Source organism: Gouania willdenowi, chromosome 21, assembly GCF_900634775.1.
Source record: "Gouania willdenowi chromosome 21, fGouWil2.1, whole genome shotgun sequence".
Lineage (NCBI taxonomy): Eukaryota > Metazoa > Chordata > Actinopteri > Blenniiformes > Gobiesocidae > Gouania > Gouania willdenowi.
In genome coordinates, this window is record NC_041064.1 from 3,892,572 (window position 1) to 3,916,912 (window position 24,341).

Sequence of the window (24,341 nt, forward strand, 5' to 3'; positions counted from 1 at the left end):
TTAAGTAATTGTTAATGTTTTAGTTCTTGTTTTTTATATTTTTCTACTATTTATGCAGTAATTTTTCGTGTTTTGTTGTTCATTTTTGTCGTCATTTCTGTTTCTAATTTTCTGTATTTTCTTATTGTTCTTTTCAATTTTTCTCTTTTTGTATGTTTTTATTGTTGATTTGTATATTCTGTTATTTTTTTGTATTTTTGTTGTCATTTTTTGTGTTTTTGATGCCATATTTAATATTTTAGTTGTCATTTTGAGTATTTTTTGTCATTGTGTATTTATTTTGTTATGCATAATATTTCTGTTGTTGTTTTGTGTGGTTTTTTGAAGTAATTTTTTTTTAGATATATTTTTCTACTATTTATGTACGATAGTCCTCTTTTTTTTATGTTGATTTTTTTCAGGTGTATTTGTGTTGTCATATTGCGTATTCTTCTGTACGTTTTTATAGCATCATTTTGTGAGTTTCTGCGCAAAATTAGCCCAAATTACATGTGCAGTCATGTCATGGGTCGTATCGCTTTAACGTATTTTTTTCATGAACCATTTGACATCAGTTTTTCAAGTCAAACATATTTTGTGTCCACTGACTGAGGATTTGCTTATTCATTATGAAGTTCACATGTTGTTAATCATGATGTGAGTTTGTCTGAATCTACAGTTTGTTTAATATATATATATATATCTGTGTTTTTTCAGCTGAAATGGGCGACTGTGATCCACTGGAGCATCACTTGGCACTGGTTTCTGAATTTCGCTTCGTTCCTGAGCAGACGGAGGATGTGGAGCTGGCCATTTATAACGCATGGAAAAGCTGCAGGTTTGTGTTCTACGCTTCTAATATATACTACACTGCTTCTCCTCACCATAACCTCTCATTATATTTACATCTAATCATTGTTTATGTTTGTTTGTTTCCTCCCACTCTCAGAGGTCAGACTCCGGCCCAGGCAGAAATTAACTACCTGAACAAAGCCAAGTGGCTGGAGATGTACGGGGTGGACATGCACATGGTTCAGGTAACGGATTTGTCTCGTGAACCCATGTCGACTAAGTTAGTAGTGGAACGTCATCGCTGAACTGTTTGAATTGTTCCTCATTCTCTCATTTCCTGAAGGCGAGAGACGGAAACGAGTACAGTCTGGGTTTGACGCCCACTGGAGTTCTGGTGTTTGAAGGAGAAACAAAGATCGGCCTTTTTTTCTGGTAAGTGTCCTTAATCAGTGGTTCTCAAACTGGGCTCCTCGAGCTGCAGCGTAGGGCTCCTTGAAATAAAAATACAAAGTAAAAAAAAAAAACTCATGTAAAAACATGTTTAAAAAAAAAAAAATTAAAAACAAATATTAACAAATCATACTTAAGTTTGAAAAGGGAGTATGGCGAACTATACAATTTTTGTATTCACCTTCCCCCCATTTTTATGACCAAGTTTCATTTAACAGAATAGGACTAGACTTAGGACTTAAAGTACACATTAAATAAAAAATAAGGAATAACTGTCCACTTTTCAGGAATAACCATCGAGGATACAAAACACAACATAAAGATGACATACAGACAAATCCTCATGCAAGAGGAAACAAAAACTAAATAATACACTTTTTAGTATTCTTAAATGTTAGTCAATCTCAGATCAGACCTGGTACGTTCCTAATATAGTTAATGAATGATATATTAACATTTCATTTATTCAGACAACTTTTTTTCACGAATTTTACTTGGAAATTTACTTTAATCTCCTAACATGTTTCGACTGCCAACTGTCAGTCTTCCTCAGATGCGTCTGAGTAAATTAGTAAATTTCAAAGTAAATTTCCTGAATAAATGAAACCTTAACATATCACTTAAAATAAGAAGACAAAATTAACTTGTTTGAATTGGTTCATGAATGGGTCCCAGGTTTTGAATAATTTGTCAGTAGATTAATTCAGAGTGCATCTGATTTTTTTTTTTTTCCCAATCTGATATTTAGCATCATATATTTAACCCAGTAGTTGTGTGATGTGGATTTTTATCTTTCCATTTAAGCAGAATACATCACCTCGTAATTAAAGAAGAAAAAACTACAACCTTTATTCTTTCCCATTTTTAATTATTCAGTTTATCTCATTGGTAATATTATATATACGCACAAATATCCGTATACTATCATTAAAAGGTGTATAATTACGAATGGGGTCCAATAAAACATACATTACATGTTCAGTATATGATAGTGGACATGACTCTCATAGGATTTGAAATCGTGCAAAAAGCTTCTTCAACATAATTTTTTGCAAATAAATGTGCACATATTTTGTTTACTAGTAAAACATTAAACATATTGTATGTTAAATAAATACAAGACTACTACATGTACTTTTTAACTAAAATATCTGAAGTATATTGAAGTTGAAATATTTAAAGAATGAATAATTCCTGAGAAATTTAGAGTAACAAATGGCAGGAAATTGTTTTTATTTGATGTGAGGATTATGAAAAGTTCCTGGATCCAAACAGTTTGAGAACTCCTGATCTAAAGGAACATTTGCTTCACTGCTTTCACTGAAATAACAAATTCATTTTTTTGTTGTTGTTTCCTTTACGTGTGCAGGCCTAAAATCACTCGTCTGGATTTCAAGAAGAGCAAACTGACGCTGGTGGTTGTTGAGGACGACGATCAGGTGATCGTGTGGACACACACACACACACAACATACAACTCTAACTCTAACCAGACCATCACTCACCAGAGGAACTTATTTCAATGATAAAATGGAGCTCCATTAATTAATCTGTTGGTCAGATGCTTGTGTGTGTGCTTGAAAGCGTGTGTTTATATCCACTCAGAGGTTAATAAGGATGCCTGCCCCCGCTGGTATTTCTGGTATGCGCCGTTCTCCTGCAAAACACACTGAGTTCTCGCCTCCCAAGGCTTTTCAGAGTCGCTGATGTAGTCTTACTGTATGCTACCGAGTTACTGTATACACCACATTATCACGTCTGACATTAACGAGCTGTGTTGGATGAAAATATAGTGAATAAAGTAAGAGGTTTATGATATGTCAAGGTTTCATTAATTCAGACAACTTTTTTCAGGAAATTTACATTAATCTCATGACATGTTTCGACTAAGGTCACATCAAAGCGATCAGCATACGCCTCTGAGGACAACTGACAGTTGGCAGTCGAAACATGTCAGAAGATCAAAGTAAATTTCCTGCAAAAAGTTGTCTGAATAAATTATTACATAACTTATTATTTCCAAAAGAACAGGCGGTTCTGGGGCCTCGATCTAATTTTGCACTGCCCCGAAGGTAAATGCACAAAATGCCTTCAATAACACACAAAACTACAATGAAAATGCACAAAATAACTCCAGAAAAATATACATTAGAGAAAATATGATAAATGGCAACACAAATAAATAAAATGACTCTAAAAACACACAAATAAATAAAATGACTCTAAAAACACACAAAACTAAACAAGAATACAAAAAATAAAAAAAGAATTTTAAAAAAATGGACACAAAAACACACAAATACTAAAATGACTTTTAAAAAAAAAAACAAGAATACACAAAAACAAAAGAAAAAAAAAATACAAAACCTGTGTTTATGCCCTGATTGGTCAACTCCTTGACTGCCATTGATGTAGAAAAATGTCATTTCAAAGCCAACCGTTCACTGCCATTGACATATGTACGTCAATTTGCTAGGGGACACTGTGGCGGACGTCTCCCATGAATATCAGCCTTGTACTATGATGTAGTGACCAACTGGTGCCATGTAGGTGGCAGCAGTGCACCTTTGGATGAGAGATCACCCGTGATGGGCAGAGGTCAGAGAAAGAGGAAAATAGTTTGCGAGACAGAAAATGGTGCTGCGAGAGAAGACGGTGAAGCTCACAGCAGCGCACACTCAAGTCGACTATCGAGAGTGTTGCGATCGTGAGAGAAGACGATCAACAATCCGGGCCAAACAGTGCTACTCGGCATGTTAGAAATAGGAGGAGTTGCGTGTGTGGAGACTGAGGGAGGAGAGATATACTGTAAGGGAACCATACAACTCTGACCCAGATAGCAAAATAATCACAATTTTGCCATCAAAAGCCCGGTCTCAGTGTTGTTTTTGTTGTTTCATAGAAGGAAACCAATGTTCAGATGTTTAAGGTGTCACAGAAGCAAAAAAAATAATTGCCTTAAAGTAACTGACAGTTTTTTTTTTTCACAAAAAGCCTTTTTTTTCTCTGCTTTTTGCTCAGAAACTGGCATTTTGTGTCAAATTTACCTATATTCAACTGCTGATACTGAAGAACAAAACAAGCTAGAAACAAAAAGTAGAGAGTTTATTCTTTCTGGTTTCAGATTTTACACTGTCATAGTACAAAATATTCTGTGGCTCTTCAAAGATCAGTAATAATGCTCTAAAATGGCTGGCAATCAGGGGGTATCTGTTCTGAAAATGGCTGGCAGTGAATGAATTAAACTAAATGCAGACATGAATGTTTCCCTCAGATCAAACTAAAACACATTTTTGCCGCCCACGCTGTGATAAAAGTTGCCAATCCCTTCTTTACAATTGTTTTGCTTGTCTCTCTCTATTGGTTTTTAAATACATAATTTTTTACCATAATTGAGCCGTTTGCTGCCAGACGGAACATGAAAAGATATGGATATAAAACTGAGGTGGTTGCAGTGAGTCCAGGTTTTCAAACAGTGAAGCTTTCATCACGGCGTCCTGGAGAAATCAAATTAATGAGACGCTGCCTGTGTTTGCTGCTGCTCAGGCATTCATTCTTCACATTGTATAATTAGCTGTGCTCTTTCTGTAGTGTAAATAAGTCCATTGAATTGTTTTTTTGTTTTTTGTATTGAGTATTTGTACACACGCTGAAATGTTTCACACTTGGCATTTTAACAATCGTTCTATTTTAGATCGACGTGCAATTGGTCACAAATGGGAATAAGACTTATTTTCTTTATCTTAATCGTTCATACTAGGCTGAATAGTTAAAATTCAGTTTTCACTCAGGTGTTGGACTTAAAGCTGGCTGATAAAATACTGAAATATCTTAATATTTTGTCTGAAAATGTCAAAATACATTTTAAATCTTGAGTGTTTTTTCTAAACAAAGTCTTACCAGAAAGAGGATTCTGGGTATAAGCAACTACTTTCATATTATGACCACGTTGTGCCACTTCCTGCCGCTTTTTCTTTCATAAGGGACAGCTTGTGTGAGTAAGTTCTGTAGCATTTCATACATCTGCCCTCTGAACTAATCCCCACATTTAATTGTCCTCAGGGTAAAGAGCAGGAGCACACATTTGTCTTTAGGATGGAGCACCCCAAGGCCTGCAAGCACCTGTGGAAATGTGCCGTGGAACACCATGCATTCTTCAGGCTGCGGGGGCCCGTACAGAAGAACGCTGCCACCTCCGGTTTCATTCGCATGGGCTCGCGCTTCAGATACAGGTAAATAACTGATGGACGGGCAGGGTGGGGGCCCCGGAATGTTTAGTGGAATTAATGTCAAACAACATATTATATTGTTTTATAAGATTATTCTGTGGTCTGAGGTGTGTTATGAGTGAATTTGTCCTGATAATCTGCTCTGAAGCAAGTCTACGTTGACGATCGTAAATATTAGACTTGTTGAAATAATATTTATGACCAAAACTTGTCGTGTGTGAGGAAAGATGACTACTCCCGACTCATGGCTCATAATTTGTGACGTGGAACGGAATGTTGCTAATCAAGAAGCTGACTGTGATGCACGTAAAGCTGCGTTCAAGGCAACTCTGAACTGGGCATTTCCCAGTTTAAATCTCCGATCTCCAAGTTTAACCGCGTTCAGCAGCAGCAGCACCACCACAAGAATATTAGTTTTATTTCTAGACTTGGGCTTTGTTCCCTCATCGCACCTTTAATGTTTTTTTTTCTTTAATGTGTGTTTTCAAGTAGGAAGTTGGAAAATCCTGAGTTCAGAGTTGCTCCGTAACGTCTCTGCTGCTTAACTGCTGTGTAATTCACTGTCCATCAATCTCCACCACCTCCGTCTGTGATACTAACTGTTGCAATGAGGACTCAGCAAATCCCACTAATTTATGCGTGATTGTGCGTTATAACGAGTTGTAGTGAATACAAAGAGAATCACAAAGCCATACGAATAATTGATTGTGTCCTTGGAGATGAACAGAAGGAAATCCACTCAGTCCTGCCCTGTAGATCTTACGCTTGTGTGGAGATTATTGTGATTCAACTACGGATGAGGTCAGTATTTATGTGTAAATGCATGGGCTTATCTTTGCTGAATTAATACATCATTGCTCCGATGTCCGACAAAAACTGAAGGTCTGCATATTTTTAAGGAGGGCTGCAGACTGACTAAGTTTTTTGCGTAGCAGTGATGGACTGCATACACATGCGGTGAAAAAGAGTTGAAAAAGCAATTAGTTGGCGTTCCTCGATCGGTAACCTCTCTGAAGTGACCCCGAAAATCAACATGAAAAGATCTGGATTAACATTTGATCCAAGTACAACAGAAATCGTATCGCAGATACCAACCCAGTTTTCCTGAATTTAGTGGATGATTTTGTATAAATATTTTGTGACAGTGGATTATAGTGATTCGCGATCAAATCTTGATGTGTGTACGGTAGTTGGTGTCTTCCTTTCTCTTGACCTAATTTCCCTCCGTGTCCAGACTTCTGTAGACAAAACATCCTGAACACCTGGCACTTGTAGCTGCAGGAGAAACACAGCACTTTGCTGTGAGAAAATGGGCAGCAGTTGTGCTTGTGTACTGTAACTGTAGATGTTTGGGGGGGATGTGCCACGTGTTTGTTTTGGCGTGAGAGCGTCTGAACGTGGCACGGCGATAATCCCAGTGTGACATACAGTACTGCATAGACCTCTGTACGTACACGCAGGAAAGCCACATGTGCACACACTGATACTTGCCATGGGACGCAGTGTAAACATACGGCTGTGGCCAGTTTTAGGTCCTCTGTCTGTTCAAACATGGCCCACTCAGATAAGCAGTGGTGCTATTGTTGCTTTAACACAGGGCTTGCTGGTGGGGGGCTGGTTGGTGATAACAGGTTCAACAGGGGTCTTTTCTGCGCTAGTTGTTTTTGAGACAATGGGATTCACACAGCAACCATTAAGGGGGGTTATTTTTTATCTGAGATGATTTGGGGGCAATGGGGGGGAGACAAACGGACCTTTGCCTCCATGTGAAAGGAGTTTTCTTCTTTTATTGTTTTTGTAACCAGTGGGAAAACGGAGTATCAGACAACAAAGACCAACAAAGCACGGAGGTCGGCCTCCTTCGAGAGGAGGCCCAGTCGGCGCTACTCCAGGAGAACCATGCACAACAGAGGTGAGAACCAATCACACACTTTCACTGAACCATGAAACGTCACCAAGGTGTGGACGTTATAGGGAAAAGAACTTTCTTGTGACCGATATTCCTTAATTTGAGATTAAACCTTTAATTAGACGTAGAAAAAAAATTGCTTATTGCAGGGTTGCCCAATACGGCGCTACCCGTTACGCCGTTACTACCCCATTCTTTAAACGGATCTTCCAATGTGGCCAAAAATCTTTGAAATCTACTTATTAGAAGTTCTGTGTCAAACAAAACACATAATTTTGCACCGTGCTCATGTTATTGCCTTTTAAAATGGGACTTCTTTACAATTTTATCGCCTGTGTTCCTCCATCTTGGAATGACGTGGTTGATCACACGGCCCCACTACCTGTAAACATCCCATTGTTTTCTATTGGAGTGAAGCATTCAGCCTGATTTTTAGATAATTTAGCAGCTTTTTCAGTCAAAATGACAACTTGTGCTGCTTTTAGTTGCTCTAAATAATCAGGAAACGTTAAAGATGTCAATATATCCCTCTTTTGTTTTTTTGTGACCCAAGTCGCCCTTAAACAGTGCGCTGACGTGCTCTGGTGGCTGAAGTTAGCAAATAAATCATGGACTGTTGAAGATACACAATCCCTTAGGATAGAAGTCATTTTGGGTGGACTAATACGTATACATTTGAAATATTTTAGGCCAGACTTGTATAAACAGTGGAGGTTCCCTTTCACTGCACTACGTATAAGCTCCACAAACTAGCAAGGTGGAAACGGCGCCGACACTTTGTGTCATCAAGCGTCAAGTCTTCAAACTAGGGTTGTCCTGATTAGAGCTAGTAAAAAAAATGTCATTGAAATTTTACAAAATCGATTCATAGGTGCTGAAATTTTTTTTTTGTTGTTTTGCTGTACCCCGAGTAGTCTATCGTCAACTTTTTAACAATATTATGTAATGGCTTATTGGCTGATACCGATATTGATACGATACGATATCAACACGAATCATACATACTTTTATTATTTTTTTGTATTGTGGAATGTTAGAAAAGGCTTGATTAAGTTATATTAATCAAACAGAGAATAGTAGTCAGTAACAATATGGATAAGAAAAACTGAGTCGTTTATTATTAACCAACTGGTTACGGACATTTTAACCTTAAATTAATTAGAAGACCCTGCAAATTAAACTAAATAAATCAAATCAACTTGATTTATTGTACTGTGATATAAACTTAAGTTTAAATTACTCCACCTTTTCATTAAATGATGTGAAGAATATTATTACTTTGTCACAGACTATTATTGAAGTTACAAATTATTTTATACATATTTAGGAAAGAGACTTAGTTTGTTGGTTTTTTTGTCTGTTTTTACAGGAATGTTCAACCCTCAAGAGTGAGTACACTACCTTTAAGATTATATGGTTTTTCCTTTGACCTTGTGACGCATTGCAAAGGTTATTTGAGGTATTTCACTTGTTTTTATTTGATTGCAGACACACTATTAACAGTGCAGTGTGTGTGTGGGCTCAGACATGCTGTTACTCACAGCGCTAACTAAGCTGTCCTGAGAACAGCTGAGTCAAAGCGTTCATATGACCAACTATTGGACTTTTTCTCACACTAGATTAGATATGCCAACACAATGTAGAGCTACAATACAAACCACAGAGATTTCCTTCATGTCCACAGGACTTAAAGCAATGATACAAAGTAATTTATGAACTAATCTATCACCCATTAGGGACTTAACAGTGTAATTTGTTATTTCTCCCCAGTGGGAGACTCCAGTGATTATTAATGGTTGTTAATTCGATAATCCTCAGTATAGATAATAAAAAAAATAAAAATAAAGTCAATTTCATATGTCTGTCCTCGTATTCTAAATAAATGACTTTCATCACGGCAGGGCCACAAAACCATGATTGTCTCTGATCTGAGGGTCACATGATTTAGAATATTGACTAATCAGAGCATTAACGCAGAAAAGAACAAAGGATGTGTGTGTGTTTATGTGGTTTTTTAAATAGATTTGTGTTAGAAGACTTATTGTTTTTTGTTGTTCTTTTGTATATTTTTGTTTTGTGTGTTATGACTTGTTTTTGTTGTCATTTTTCATTTTTGTAGTTATGTTTTTGTTTTGTTTGTGTGACTTTGTTGTTGCTTTTGTTGTGATTCTGTTTATTATTTTGTGTTACAAGACATTTTGTGCTCTTTTGTTGTTGTTTTGTGTGTTAGGACTCATATCATGGAGTTTTTTGCGTAGTTTTGTGTTTTTGGAATCGTTTTGTTTTTGTTTTGTATATTTTGTTATTGTGTACTTTTGTTGTTGTTATGAATCATATTGTTGTCATCCTGTGCATTCTTGTTTTGTGTCTTATTAGTCATTTTTTGTGTATTTGTTTTTTATTTTTGTAGTCACTTTTGTGTACTTTTTTGCTCTAATTTTAGATGTTTTTAAAAAATAATAATTTTGAGCATTTACTGTGGGGAACATGCTTATTTCTAATCAGTCCGTGTCTGGTTTCAGTGTTCTTTCTTCAGGCAATGGAGTGAACAAAGAAAACAAGGTGAGCAGGAAACAGTGGTGTTTCTATATTGCTGTTAAAATCAAAACATAAAAAAAAAAAAAAAAAAAATCAAAACATAGCTTTCATACCTAAAGGTGTGATAATGAGTTAAACCTTTTTACTCGACTTATGAACTGATGTTCGTATCTTGTCATTCATGTCATTACTGTCGTTCTTCTTTTTTTTTCTTTCCTCCCTCAGGTTTCTTCCAGTCGCAGTGCCTGGTCGGCCGTGCCTGTGGTCAGCCCCGTCACCGCGTCTGCCTGTGGACCAGTGGAGATCAAGGCTCTGCCCAGGAGTCCTGGTGGTGAGAAGAGAAGGTTGGTACCAAGAGTGGGAAACCCTACTGTAGCTGAAGGTGGTTGAACACAGACATGAACATTGAAGAACAGTCAGAGACAGGGTCAACTATAAGGGGGAGTAAAGGGGAGAGATTTTTGGGGTTTATTCATAAAGTCAATAAAATGATGGTCCATTGTTCTATGAATCTGTGATAACCACATTTATTTATTCATCTGAATAATATCCACTGTTATCCAGTTAGTTTATTATTATTATAGTTATAGTCATCTTAAAGATGTAAATCTTTGTTTTAATCAGAAAAAATCGGGTCAAAACGGTGGAAAAGGTGGTGAAATGGGATTTTAAAAACTACAGAAATTGGTTAAGTTGCACATTAGAGTGGACAAAACGGACATGAAAAAGTGGTAAAAATGCTTCAAATTGTCAATATTGGCTTAAAAGTGGCAGAAATATGAGGAATTGTTGTTTTAAAATTATTCAGTAATGACAAATCATGAATGTGGTTAAATTGGCAGAAATAAGCATGAAATATGGTGAAAAGAGGTTAAAAGTGACAATATGTCAACATATGTGACATTAGGTGGAAAAGTGGTGGAAAGGGTTTATAAGTGCTGAAAATGTCTTGAAAGTTGGAAAAATATGCAGAAAAGACATTGAAATTTGACGGAGAAGTGGCAGAAATGAGGAATAATGTAGCAACAATGCATCAAAAAATGCAAAAAATATGACAGGAAAATATAGCAAGTTTGGTGTGGTTGCAGAAAAAGGGTAAAAATAAACAAAAATGGGCTCAAATTGTTCAGAAAATATTCTTAGTTTCTTGAAGGCATCTGGTGACCTCCTCCCAGAGTTTGACATTTAGGAAAGATGGAGGAATAACAATCTGAAAAAATGATGTGATTCAAGTGTAACTGCCTCCCTTTACCCCCCAGCCTCTGTCAGTGTTACTCATGCTCAAAGTGTGCATCTTTTCTTCCTAATTGTTCAGGTTGAATCTGTTCTTTGTGTAACCACGAACACTCTGTTTATTGTATTTATAAAAACCAAGATATTCCCCGTGTGTGTTCCAGTATTAAGATGTACTGAGGACAGAGTGTTCGGAGGCAGGTCTGGTAGGTACATTTACACACACATTCTCTTTGGCTTTAACCAATCAGAGGCTGCGCTGTGCCATGGGGCTCGTGATGATGATTCTGGCTTTGGAAATGACTTTGTGATTTCAGTTGTAATTTGCTCTTCTGATCAGCATGATTTGGTGCCGGGAAGGTTTTCTGTGATTGGTGCGCTGCGTGTTTGTTAGAGACTTGAATCAGTTTTTAGCATGACTTCAGCTTTGGGTCTGTTCTGTTCAACGTTGGTCGATTCTGGCGAGTCGTCGACTAATTGGACTCTCTGCACATCCTGTCATTTTGTCTATCTTTTCCATTTCTTTGTGTCTTTGCATTGTGAACGTTTCCTCTCATTACTTCTGAACAGAGGCTCAGCTATTGCCTTTAAATGATTTTCTAATCACATTATACATCATTAATGGGTTTTTAGTTTAGCTTACTATGCTAACTTAAAGTTTAATTCTTGATTGCAGATTTTTGCGATTGGTGTAAAAGCAACAAAACACACATTAATGTATAAAATAAAAAATAATTATTATCTATAAACATAGGATTATGTTTGCTTGTGGCATGTACAAAACAGCTTATAATAGCAGTTTTTTTTATTCTTCATACTGCATTTATTTATATAAGTATAATAGTTATAAGACGGATAAGTTTCCTTCTCCTCAGATGAGGTTGATGACTCAGCTTTAGGGGCCTTCTAGTGGCTCATGGGCCTAAAGCAAGAAACGGTTGTGCACTTTTATGATGTTTTTGATAAATAAAAAAACCCAATTGATGGACCAAATCTTTTGAGTCCAATTTTATTTTGAGTTAATAAAACTTTAATCTTCTGTCCTCCTACACCTGTGTGTTAGAACATGTTTTTCAGTATTCTGGACTTCCACTCGTGCACACTTTATAACTGACTAACTTTATAATTATGATTTGACAAAGTGCAACAACACTTTTTTTTATCAGATGTAAGATTCATAAATTAATAAATTGAAGATTTTTTGTCTCCCCTTTAAACACTCTTATTGACTTTTTGGAAATGTTTCCTGCTTTGCATTGTGGAATGTGACGTCCTGTAGACCATATTTGCCAAACTGAAGGCCGGGGGCTGAATCCGGCCCTTTAGAGCATCAAATTCGGCCTACTCGAGAAAATAAAAATTATAGAAAAGAAAATGAAACATTTAGTGAAATACAAACTAGTTCAGCTGTAGATATCTCAGCACTTTCAAATCCAAAAAATCAATTAGAATCCACAATATTTGCAGAGCTCAGTCATTTTTTATCTCAATTTGTTGAAAGAACTCTCAATTTTTCTAAAATCAGGCAAATATTCCTGAAATTATTTCACGAAATTTAAGTGAAGATCCTGCAGCGACTGATGTACTCACATACTCCACTCTGCAGAGAAGGTCATCGGCTGCAATCTGCCCTCCCTCCAGGACGTGTACGCCTCCAGGATTTTGAGGATTTTTATATTTATCCTATTTATCCTTTATTCTCTATCTATCCTTTATTTATCCCTCATCCTTTATATTTATCATTATTATTATTATTGTTGCTGGGTTGTTCTTTGTTTTTTTTCTTTATTTTATTTTTATTTTTTTGTTGTTTGTTTTGTGCACCAACTACCAAGACAAATTCCTTGTACTGTCCTTAAAACTGTACATGGCCATTAAAAACATTTCTGATTCTGATTCTGATACTTCATACTATCATTTATATGTAATGTACATGTGGAAGTGCAAACCAGGGCACATACATTTTGAATTAGCTCTTTTTCCTACCGAAAATCTGTGGCCCACTTAATCTTAAACTGGTTCGTATTTGGCCCCTGAACTAAAATGAGTTTAACACCTTTGCTGTATACAGATGTATAGAAGTTTTTTTACTTTATTCTTACGGTGATTTCTGGTGTTTGCCTCAAAAACTCTGCCAAAGTGACTTTCCAACACATTTCTGGAGTTTTCACTGAAAGTTGGAGCGACACAAAGGAAACACACTTCTATGCATCAGTCTACCGGACTCCACATCCCACAATGCAATGCAGCAAACTTTTCTAACAAAATAAACATTTACAGTGAAGATGAAAACAAACCTTTTACATCTTTTCCTCAATCAAATGATCTCTTTGCACGTCTGCTCAGGCTGCACATCATTGACACGCCCTCTTTTGTTTTTCTTTTGCTCAGCTTGTTGCTTTTCCTTGTATTTCCTTTATATTATTCTTTGCATGATAAGCTCACTGCTTTTCATTAGTATCAGAGCATATTTCCTCTCGTCCTCCCTCCAGTCACTCCATCACCACCTACCTGTCGTCCCATTTTCACTGCACCCTGTTCTCCCCAGGTCTCCTCCTCCTTCCACCTCCTATTCATGTCTCCTCAAAGCTTCCCACTCGGAGACCCTCAGAGACCCGGCTCAGCACGTGTATTGAACACCGTCGGTCAGAACACTCATAAATGGAAAGAAATATCTTGGCTATGAACCGACTTGTCCTTGAAAAACCCTGGGTTTTTTTTTTTTGTTTGGTCAAACCACACTGAAGGACTGTGTTTACTTCCTCATGTCTCTGTTATCTCCACCATCATACCTGCTACTCTATCTCTCTCTATCTCCTCTTTACATTCCACTCATCACACACATTTTTTTTTTTATTGTGACCTTCACTTGTGTACCTCGCAGTGAAACTGACTGGAGTGAGCTGGTATCAGTGCGAGGCTTAGGAATTCAATTCCACTCTCATTTCTGCGAAGAAACAAGAGGTCACATAGTTCCTGGAGGCTTTAGTCCATTCATCCTGGGCTCCTCACTTTAAATCTCTCTGAAATAACTCACAGCTTTTTCATTTCTTATTGAAAAACACGACTTTGCTGACTCCAGTGAAACATTTCTAAAGAGGTAAATAGGTTAGTTTTTTGTGTCTTATTCGTTCTTGAACACATGCACTGCTCTCAAAGAGTTGATTTTATTGTTTTATTGTACAGAGGGATGATTATACACACTAAGAAATCACAAAGCTGATTTATGAAGTCGCCTTCTGTCCGTCAGAGGTACATTCCTGTGATTCCTGATCAGATACATTTCCCCTTTGAAGGGATCCTTCACTGTTTTTACAAATGTGACCTAAAACCTTTGAAATACAGTATACTTATTAGAAGATCTATGCCTAAAAAAAACTGGTTATTTTGCACCATATTCATTTTATTAACTTTTAGAAATGGGACTAGTTTTAGAGCCTGTATTCCTCCATCTTTAAATCACATGATTGATGATGTCACACGGCCCCACTGCCTGTAAACATCCCATTGTTTTCTGTTGGAATGAAACATTCAGCCTGATTTTTAGATCATTTAACAGCTTTTTCAGACAAAATGACTACTTGTTCTGCTTTTGGTTGCTCTTAATCAGTGGTTCTCAAACTGTTTTGGCCACAGTATCCCCTTTTCTTATTTCTGAATCCAAGTATCCCCTTTGTCTGACTACAACATTTTGTTCAGAATACTATACTACTATAGAGCATAATGATTGAATGAATGAATGACTGATAACACACATTTTAAAGAATTTAATTGTAAATAAGGGAAATTAAACAGTGTTCAGTGTCTCCTTTTTTTTCATAGTTTTTATCATTTCTGGTCATCTTCCACCTGGTGTGGGACCAAGACGGACCCTTGTATTTTCAGGTCATGTTCAAATCAAGAATATTTTCATCATCAATATTATGATTATAATTTTTAACCAAAAAAAACCAAAACATTATAAAACCCTTTTAGTTTTAATGTTTTCATTTGTTAATTTTCCACTTTCTCTCTCTCAAGTACCCCCTTTTTTGCCGTTTTGTACCCCTTGGGGTACACATACCCATATTTGACAAACACTGCTCTAAATAATCAGGAAAAGTTAAAAATGTATATGTAACCCTCTTTTGTTTACCAAAAGAGAATAAAAAACATCTGTGACCACAGGGTGCGACAGATCCAACTCTGTGGTTTTGTAGTAGACAATGAAGCAAAGAAGAAGAGCTCTCCTAAGGGGCCTTAACTCCTCCTTAAATGGTGCGCGGCTGGTGCTCTGATGGCTGAAGTTCAGTGAATAATCACGGATAATTAAAGGACTCTCACCTAAAAGGACTTCTATCCTCAGGGCTTGTGTTTATTCAACAGTCCGTGATTACTTGCTAACTTCAGCCACCAGAGCGTGTCAGCGCATTGTTTGAGGCAGAGTTAAGGTCCCATCTTCTCTGCTTTCAAGATGGTGAAACACAGGCTATGAAACCGTAAAGTAGTCCCATTTTTAAAAGTTAATGAAATGAATATGGTGCAAAATAATGTGTTTTATTAGGCATAGTCGCCTAAAGTACATTTCAAAGGTTTTAGGCCACATTTGTAAAAACAGTAAAGGATCCCTTTAAAGCTGTCTGAACGACAAGAAGTGAGATCAATTCCAATACGATCAAGATAAGACGGCATCAAAACTTAAATCAATGTTTAATTTTAATTGTTGATACACTGCAATCAGTTTTTAACCATGTAACTACTGTAGACGCAATGAAGTGCGGATTCAATGAAGTCGACCAGTAATATGTAGAAGAGATCATGTAGGACTAGATATATATATTGATGTATTTGTATTTATTGCACAGCTCAACCAATGCAGATGATTTCATAATATAATAGTTAAAGGTTTACACGAGTGTGACCAAAGGATATCAAATAAAACTTGAATAATGACAGACGTTGAGAATCTTTGTTGTTATTGTTCTTTACTGCTTTAGTTATTGAATCAATGACTTCTTTCTTTCCAATATGAGAAGGTTTCATTGATTGAGACACATTTTTCATAATTTTTAAAATTAACTTGCTGAAATTATTTCACGGATGTTAAGGACACATCAAAGCGATCAGAAGATGCCTCTGAAGAAGACTGGCAGCTGCAGGAAATCAAAGAAAATTTCCCAAAAAAATGTCTGAATGAGTGAAACCATAACATATAGTTCAAAAAGAACTTTCTGGAATTATTATGCGGAAGTCTAGGACACAGCAAAGCGATCCTCAGACGCATCTGAAGAAGACTGGCAGTTGATAGTCGAAACATGTCGGAAGATCAAAGTAAATTTGTCTGAATAAATGAAATCTTAACATGTAACTCAAAAAGAACACAAAATGAACTTGCTGGAATTATTTTGCTGAAGTCAAGGACAATCAGCAGATGCTTTTGAAGAAGACTGGCAGTTGACCTTGGGAATATGTCAGGAGATTAAAGTAAATTTCCCGAAAATGTGTCTGAATAAATGAAACCATAACATATTATTCAAAATGAACACAAAATGAACTTGCTGGAATTCTTTCTTTCCTGTTTCACTTCCTTGTTTGTTTCCAAGCTTATGGTGGATTCCATGTACCGTACCTGGTTTTCATGACATACATTGCTTAACATCTGGGACTGTTTATATGCGATTGTGTGTGTGTGTTGTTTAGCCCCTCTTCTTCCAGGGTTGTCTTAAGTAATAAATGTACTAGCGTAGTTTTGTCTCCAGGACACAGCAATATGAGGTAATAATTGCCAAGCTGAGCTCTCAGTCCTCGTATCTAATGTTTTGCTTCGAGCACTTTTTAGTATCAGTGTATTATTATAGCTTGTTTTTGTTTGTTTTGTTTTCTGCTTCTTCTCAAAGTCTGTTTGGCTCTTTCTTGGACTATTTTCTGCACACGCAGGTTTCTCATCCGTCTGACGGATCAAAGGCTTTGTTTGACATTTGTTGGTAATGTTTTAGTGGTTCTGCAGTGTTTGAAAGGCTACGTTTGGTGATGCTGTCACAGTTCTCATTGGTTCGGCTGTTTCCCTTGGCCCATCATCACTTATGAATAGAGATTTTTATTCAATTAGCTCCAAACACAACAATAAGTCATCTCATAGGACACATCGCAAAATATAAAGTTGTGATGAAAAGACCTGACATTTACACGAGTAAGCATCAGCGATGGTGGAGAGAAATGACTCCCTTTTAAATGAATCAATCAATCAAACTTTATTTATATCGCACCTTTCTTACAAATTTAATTGTAGTCCAAAGTTATTGACAAAAGGTAAACTAATCAAAATAAAAATGTTTAGTCTAATGCAAAAAGAAGTAATTATATAAAATAATTTAAAAAATGACAAGCGAAAGTTAGATATAAAATATTTTAAAAACTAAGCAGAAAGGGGGAGAATTTATAGAATATAAAACATTAAAATTAGCACGATAACGGTAAAAGTTAAAAATGACAATAACTAGAATATTTGCATTTCCTGAAGAAAATGCAAGTGAGGATGCAGATGCTGGTCCGCATCGTTAAACACTGCATTAGCTTAGCATTATCCTCTCATTAGCTTCGCATTAACCTAGTATTAGCTTAAAATTAGCATTAGCTGAGCATTAACCTAGCATTAGCCTAACATTAGCATGAACTTAACGTTAGCATGAACTTAACATTAGCCTAGCATTAAAATTTGCCTAGAATTTACCTAGCAGTAGCATAAACTAAGCATTAGCTAAACATTAATTTAGCATTGGCCTTGCCTTTGAACTTTTACTGTCAATTTTGTGGAACCAAATGCAGGGTTTTTCTAGAATGTAAAAAAATGTTTGAACCACACACACACATATATATTTCGCACAGTATTTTCAAGGTAAAAAAGCACTTTTAGTCTCTTTAATATGATACACTATTGGTTTTGTTTCACATAAAACATCATCTGTGCAAAATAAGAAAAGTAATTAAACTTCAGTTAAGGAACAAGTGACGTATTTATTTTAAACATGTTGTCTCAAAATGCACATATCACCTTTTCTCAATATTACTGGAATAACAAATCCTAATATTTCATTTGAGATATCAGCAGTAGTATCGTCCTGTGTGTTTTCTTTTTTAAATCGTTTACCTTTTTTCTGTACTCAACTTTGATAAAATCACCAGAAGCTATTTTTTACCATCATTGCAGAGTCTGTTCATATACTGTGGAGGATGATGGTAAGTTGTGTAATAATTAATATTTTTGTGCAAGAATAAAAACTGTTTTCTCTGTGAACCTGTCTGCATTTATCTTGTGATTATTTGACTATTTTGTGTGTTTTTCCCTCTTCATCCACTCTCTTATCTTGGCTCGTCTCATCCAGTTTACCTGTTGTTGCTGACCTTATGGAGACGTGCTTAGATGACGTCCTGGGGGCCCCCGTGGGTCCCGTTGGTCCCACAGTGACGACCTCAGAGGAAGCTGGGGCGAGTGCTGCATTTGCTGCTGTAGCTGCTGCTGTAGATGATCCACTAAGTCTGGCTGGTGAGGCCGTTTTTCAACAGATACACTTGGTTTTGCTCTATTGCTGTGCGATATGGAGAACATTTTATATCACAATATAGGTAGATTAATATGCTGATAAAGATATATATCCCAAATGTAGTATTCCTGAAAATTACATGAAATGAATGAAATAAATAAATTGGTAAAATGACTTTTTCCGATTTTCCAGTACTTTTAGGATTTCGCGACCAATTCCTGCGATCTTTACGGCTTAAAACGCCTGATTTTGCAGCTGCTCTTTCCAAATATTGTTTCAAAAGTTGTGACTAAGGCTACTTATTTTTTTTACAATATGGCTTTATTTATTAAGATGTGAATATTTTCCATCACAGCGTTTGTGTAAGTTTGTAAAACTAAATAAAATGAAATAAATGGCACTTCTCTTTTAAGAATATTCTCAATGACTTTTGCTACATATATTGTTTTCACGTGTTTTGATTTGTAAATTTGTATGCTGAAATCCCACCAATTCAATTCAACTTTATTTGTATAGCGCAATTTACAACAAAGTCATCTCAATGCGCTAATCAAAATATGAAATTCATAATAAGAAAGAAAAAACTCAACAAGATCCACATGAACAAGCATTTAGTGACAGTGGGAAGAAACAACTCCTTTTTAACAGTAAGAAATCTCCGTTAGAACCAGGTTCAGAGGTGGCAGCCATCTGCGTTGACTGGTTGTTGTTAGTGGACAGAAGGACCAACAGAACAGGATAGAGAGATAGAACATCAGAGTGTCCCAAACTAGAACCACAGATCAGGAACTGACGTCATCAGCTTCACGACACCTGAAACAGAGCAGAGAGAGAAGAACGAGGAGAAGACACTGACTGCAGAAAAACATGATACATTATTATCAAGTCAGCCTGACTTGACCTTGGGCCTCACTCCCAGTGGACTAGTCAGCACTTATTATAGAGGTGATGAATCTCTTCCCGTTTATTGGTAACGAGCCCATGTTCACTCCAGTGGTTATGTTATGATTCTGTCCTGTTTATCCGGACTGTAAATGATAACCAGCTACATCAGAATTTGACCAGGGGGCACAAAAATCAACAATAATGGCTCCTGCTATTGTTTTAAACCGTACCTGTAGTGAATTTTACTTCATCAAAGATCATATGATAATAGAGGTTTTGTAGAGTGGGACCAAGACCTCACACATTAACAATAGAGGGTTATATCGTACGGTAGATGTTTTTATATCGCACTACAATATATAGCGTTATATCGCACAGCATTATTTTATTCCAGTAACCAGTCCTGGGTTTTCTATGTTCTTGGATGCAAAGTGCAGTGAGCGTGTTTGTCTTTGATTTTTTTTCTTCAGAAGCAGCAGCTCGTCTCAAACAGCTGGAGTTGGAGAACAGTCCACTTCTTGCTACGCCACGGAACAACATTAACGTCAACATGGCCATGAACAATCAGGTCACCACACGCACATTTCACAATGATATCATTGTCTGTATTTAAAGCCTCTGGGGCACAGATGGGGAACTTTTATCACAGCGAGGGGGCACTAAAATGTGATTGTCTGATTCAAGGACAACATTTTTAAAATTCATGTCAACATTTAGAATAATGACCAATCACAGCATTAGCACAGGTTTTGTATATTTTTCTTTCACTTTTGCGTATTTTTGTTCAGTTTTGTGTTTTTAGAGTCACTTTGTGTGTTTTTGTCGCCATCTAGTTTATTTTTTGGATTGTACTTTTTTTGCACATTTATTTTGTGTATTTTTGAGTCATTTTAGTGGTTGATTTTGTATTTGGAGCATTAATATAGGAAACAACAATGGGCTTGTGTGTTTGCATTGTCATTTTGTGAGTTTTTTTTTTTTAAACAATTTTGTCTATCTCTTTTTTGGAGTTTTTCTTCTCATTTTCAGTTATCTTTTTTCTTTTTTAGGATATATGTTGTAGTCCCGTCTGTTTTTAGTCCTATTTGTATTTTTCTGCATGTTTTATGGCATTATTTGATTAAGTTTTCTATAATTTTGATTGTTTACTTTGGGGGCCAGTTGTCCATGTCTGCTCTAGGGCAGTGTTTTGCAACCTTGGGGTTGTGACCCCATGTGAGGACTTAGATTAAAATTGGGTCTCCTGAAATGTGTGTGATTACCTTTATATTTTTTATTTTATTATCATCATTATGTCATTCTTATTATTTACCACACATAATCTCAAACAAAAGTATTATATGCCTTTACTTTCTCAAATTTTAATCAAGTTTAAATAAAATGCAGTATAGAAATATCTGAGCTGGTATATTTTGTCCCTTTGTGCACTAATCCTACAATTCGAGATATAAAAATTATGTCACATCCCGGAAAAGGTTGGGATCCACTGCTTTAGGGACAATCTTTGTTTTTTTATCAGCTAAAGACAATAAATCAAAGATCATTTGTCGGAAGAAAATATGTAAATGGTTGAAATTGTTGCGCGTAAGTTTGTTTTTTGCCTCCACTGTAAACAATATGTTTATGATTCTTGCAGTGCATTGTGGGAGGTGGAGTCCTATAGACAGATGTTTTTAAGTGTTTTTACTCTGCCAAAGTGACTTCCCAACACATTTGTGGTGTTTTTACTGAAAGTTGCAACAAAACAATGGAGGATGTTTATTTTGGGGCTTGAAAAGAAATCTTTGATTTATTGATCTATGAAGCTATGTCTTTACACTATGTCTTTATCTGATTTTTTTATTTATTTTTTTAAATATTGTTTAACAGGAGGACAAAGTGAAGATCACAGAGAAGTGTGTGCTGAGCAGTGCAGGCAGTAGTCCAGCCATCACTCCACTGAGGACCCCAGAGGACCTGAAGAGCAACATTCTGAAAGCTCAAGCAGAAGCTGCTGCTCTCAAGGTAAACATGGGATTTTTTACTTTTTTAACCAAAAAGTTACTCACTTTTGTTCAACAAATCAGTGATCAAGTATCCAATTCAGTAAAAATGTCAGGTAAAAGATGAATCATCATTTTTCTCGTGGCGATATCACGCGACTGCAGTCATTTATAATTGCTATTTGTCGAAGGAACTTTCCATTCTTTTAAGATCCTGCAATTTGTTTCAAACAATCCCACAAAATTCCCCTAAATTAACCAAAAATTGTCACAATTTAAAGGATTTGTAATTGGATATGAGATACAAAACTAATTTACCACCATAATTTGCAAATTAATTCATTAATAATCCTACAATGTAATTTTCTGGATTTTTTTTCTCATTTTATCTCTTAGTTGAGGTTTACCTATGATGAAAATTACAGGCCTCTCATCTTTTTAAGTGGGAGAACTTGCACAATTGGTGGCTGACTAAATACTTTTTTGCCCCACTGTATATATATATATATATATATATATATATATATATATATATACAGTATATATATGTGTTTCTGTATACTGTATATATATATATATATATATATATATATATATACAGTATATATATATATGTGTGTTTCTTTCCCCAACGTACAGTATTTTTCTATTCTTAACTTGTTATTGTCTCACACTAATAGCACAATACCATCATTCTTTACTGTAATTATCTGTCTTTGCATTATATGAGGCAAAAAAAGGGGCACAAAAATGTTGAAATTGATCTTTTTTCCCCACCTGTAATCTTTGGCTCACTTGAGGTTGAACTTCTTTGTATTTGGCCCCTGAACTAAAATTGAGTTCAACACCCCTGCAGTCAGTAAATCATCTCATAAATGCTGATGTTTCTTTTTTGGCACAAAGTGGCCTTGAGCTCCTTCCATTCCTAAGTGATCACATTCCTGTTAATAATCCACCTCTGCTTACACTAGCGTGCACCATGTGCTGCTTTCTGTACAGATGCCTTCGGAGGAGCATGCCTTCATCGCTGGAGATAAAAACTGTAACGTGCAGGAAGCTTCCGTCAGGTATGAAAGAACCAACTCACAAACTCACGTTTCCTGAAACTGGGCCACATCACACGGAAAGACAATCAGCGTTTGTGTCTCATTGTCTTGAAATCATCCTCCTCCTCCTCTGTCCTCCTGAGTCATGGCAACCATCAGGGCCTGTTAACCAATCACAGAGCTTCCTGCTGCTGTAGCTGATTAACTTCCTGAATATTTATGAGGATTATGAGCATTGCTCACAACATTACATCATCCACTGCTCAGTTTTTTAATGTTTAGCCTCTGAATGTGGTGAAGGTAAACGGGTTAAGATGAAAATTAACAAGACATTAAGGTTTATCTTACACCGAGTACTAAACTTATTTTAAAATAAAGTGGCAGCGTTAGCCAGGGTTGGGGTCGATTACATTTTTCAGTTATAATTATGTTTTCAATTACTCATGTTCAATTAGAAATTCATTAATAATTACAGTAACCAGCATTTTTTCCATTTACAAATAAATTCCGATTATTTTTTTATCCTCACAAAGTCAATTACAATTATATTCTCAATTACTAAAGTTCAATTACAATTAATCACAATTACTGAGCCTGAAATAAATAACCTAATAAGAATTAATCTTCCTCTTGTGTTAGCTTTCTGTTAGCATCTCTTATGATAACAGGTCCTAAATCAGCTGTAAAATACACTAAAAACAAATATCTATCATCTAATTACTTTCCTATCTATTGGTTACCTTGTTAGGCTTCCTAATCAATAAAGATATTAACTATAATTGACAATTTTTATAGAATTTTAATGGCAATTACAATTAGTCAATTGCAATTTGATTACGTTTATGACAGCAACAGATTTTTAAAATTACAATTATAATTACGCCATAATTATAATTAATTATTAATTACGCGATTACAATTACATATATTTTTTTGTAATTATAATTACATCTTTAGTTATCCATGTTCAATTACAACTCAATTATGTTGTTACTGTGACTGGCATTTTTTCCAATTACAATTAAGATTAAAATTATTATTTTCCCTCTGAAAGTGAATTACAATTATGTTCTCAATTACTAAAGTTCAATTACTTTCCGAGCCTTTAATAAAAAAAACCCATAAAACTTTACCTTCCTCTTGTGTTAGCTTTCTGTTAGCATCTCTAAGTTTTCACCCATGGCTTCAATAAGCTGTAAAATACATTTAAAAATATCATCAATCATCCAATCCAAACTTCCTTATCCATGAAATTATTAGTATTAATATTTTTGATGTGAGCGTTTGTACCTTTTTTTGTCAGTATAACCCTAGATTTACATTATTTTTAAAGAAATTATTAAATGATCCTGAAGAAAAATGACAGGTAGAGGAAAAAGTTGATCTGAAACATATTTTAATAATTAATAACTACGTACTGTATGTGTTGTATATGTTTAGCAAAGAGAGGAGTTTGTTCATCGTGTCAGTCATGTTTGGTTTCTTTCTCTCTCTCGCTCTCATTGAATCACACTGAATATTTCATGTCTGCTTGTTGATACAGCAACACACTGACACCGACACTCTGACAGAAAAAACATGTGGTGTGAGTCTGCCATGCCTGAAGGCGTCGATGGACCCACAGTAACCCTTCTTTCTCCCTCTGTCTGCAGCCACCCTGACGTCCAGGACTCCTGGGACCTGCTGCACACGGCTGCAGAAAGCGGGTCAGTCTGTGCATGTTATTAACATTCAAAATACAATCAAATATTTAGACCTGAACAGAAGGAGAAACCCATC

General features: G+C 35.9%; 1 protein-coding gene across 2 annotated transcripts in view; it reads left to right on the top strand.

Moving 5' to 3' along the window:
• The window catches only part of epb41l5 (erythrocyte membrane protein band 4.1 like 5), a 43,800-nt gene that overhangs the window by 14,950 nt on the left and 4,509 nt on the right, over positions 1–24,341 (top strand). For both annotated transcript variants that reach the window (XM_028436706.1, XM_028436707.1), the window contains 14 exons: positions 697–817; positions 929–1,016; positions 1,115–1,203; positions 2,591–2,660; positions 5,283–5,452; positions 7,255–7,361; positions 8,728–8,746; positions 9,881–9,920; positions 10,122–10,240; positions 18,491–18,651; positions 20,005–20,102; positions 21,404–21,538; positions 22,516–22,583; positions 24,215–24,268. In XM_028436706.1, the coding sequence (XP_028292507.1) occupies positions 697–817; positions 929–1,016; positions 1,115–1,203; positions 2,591–2,660; positions 5,283–5,452; positions 7,255–7,361; positions 8,728–8,746; positions 9,881–9,920; positions 10,122–10,240; positions 18,491–18,651; positions 20,005–20,102; positions 21,404–21,538; positions 22,516–22,583; positions 24,215–24,268 (1,339 nt within the window). The remainder of the gene's footprint in view (positions 1–696; positions 818–928; positions 1,017–1,114; positions 1,204–2,590; positions 2,661–5,282; positions 5,453–7,254; positions 7,362–8,727; positions 8,747–9,880; positions 9,921–10,121; positions 10,241–18,490; positions 18,652–20,004; positions 20,103–21,403; positions 21,539–22,515; positions 22,584–24,214; positions 24,269–24,341) is intronic.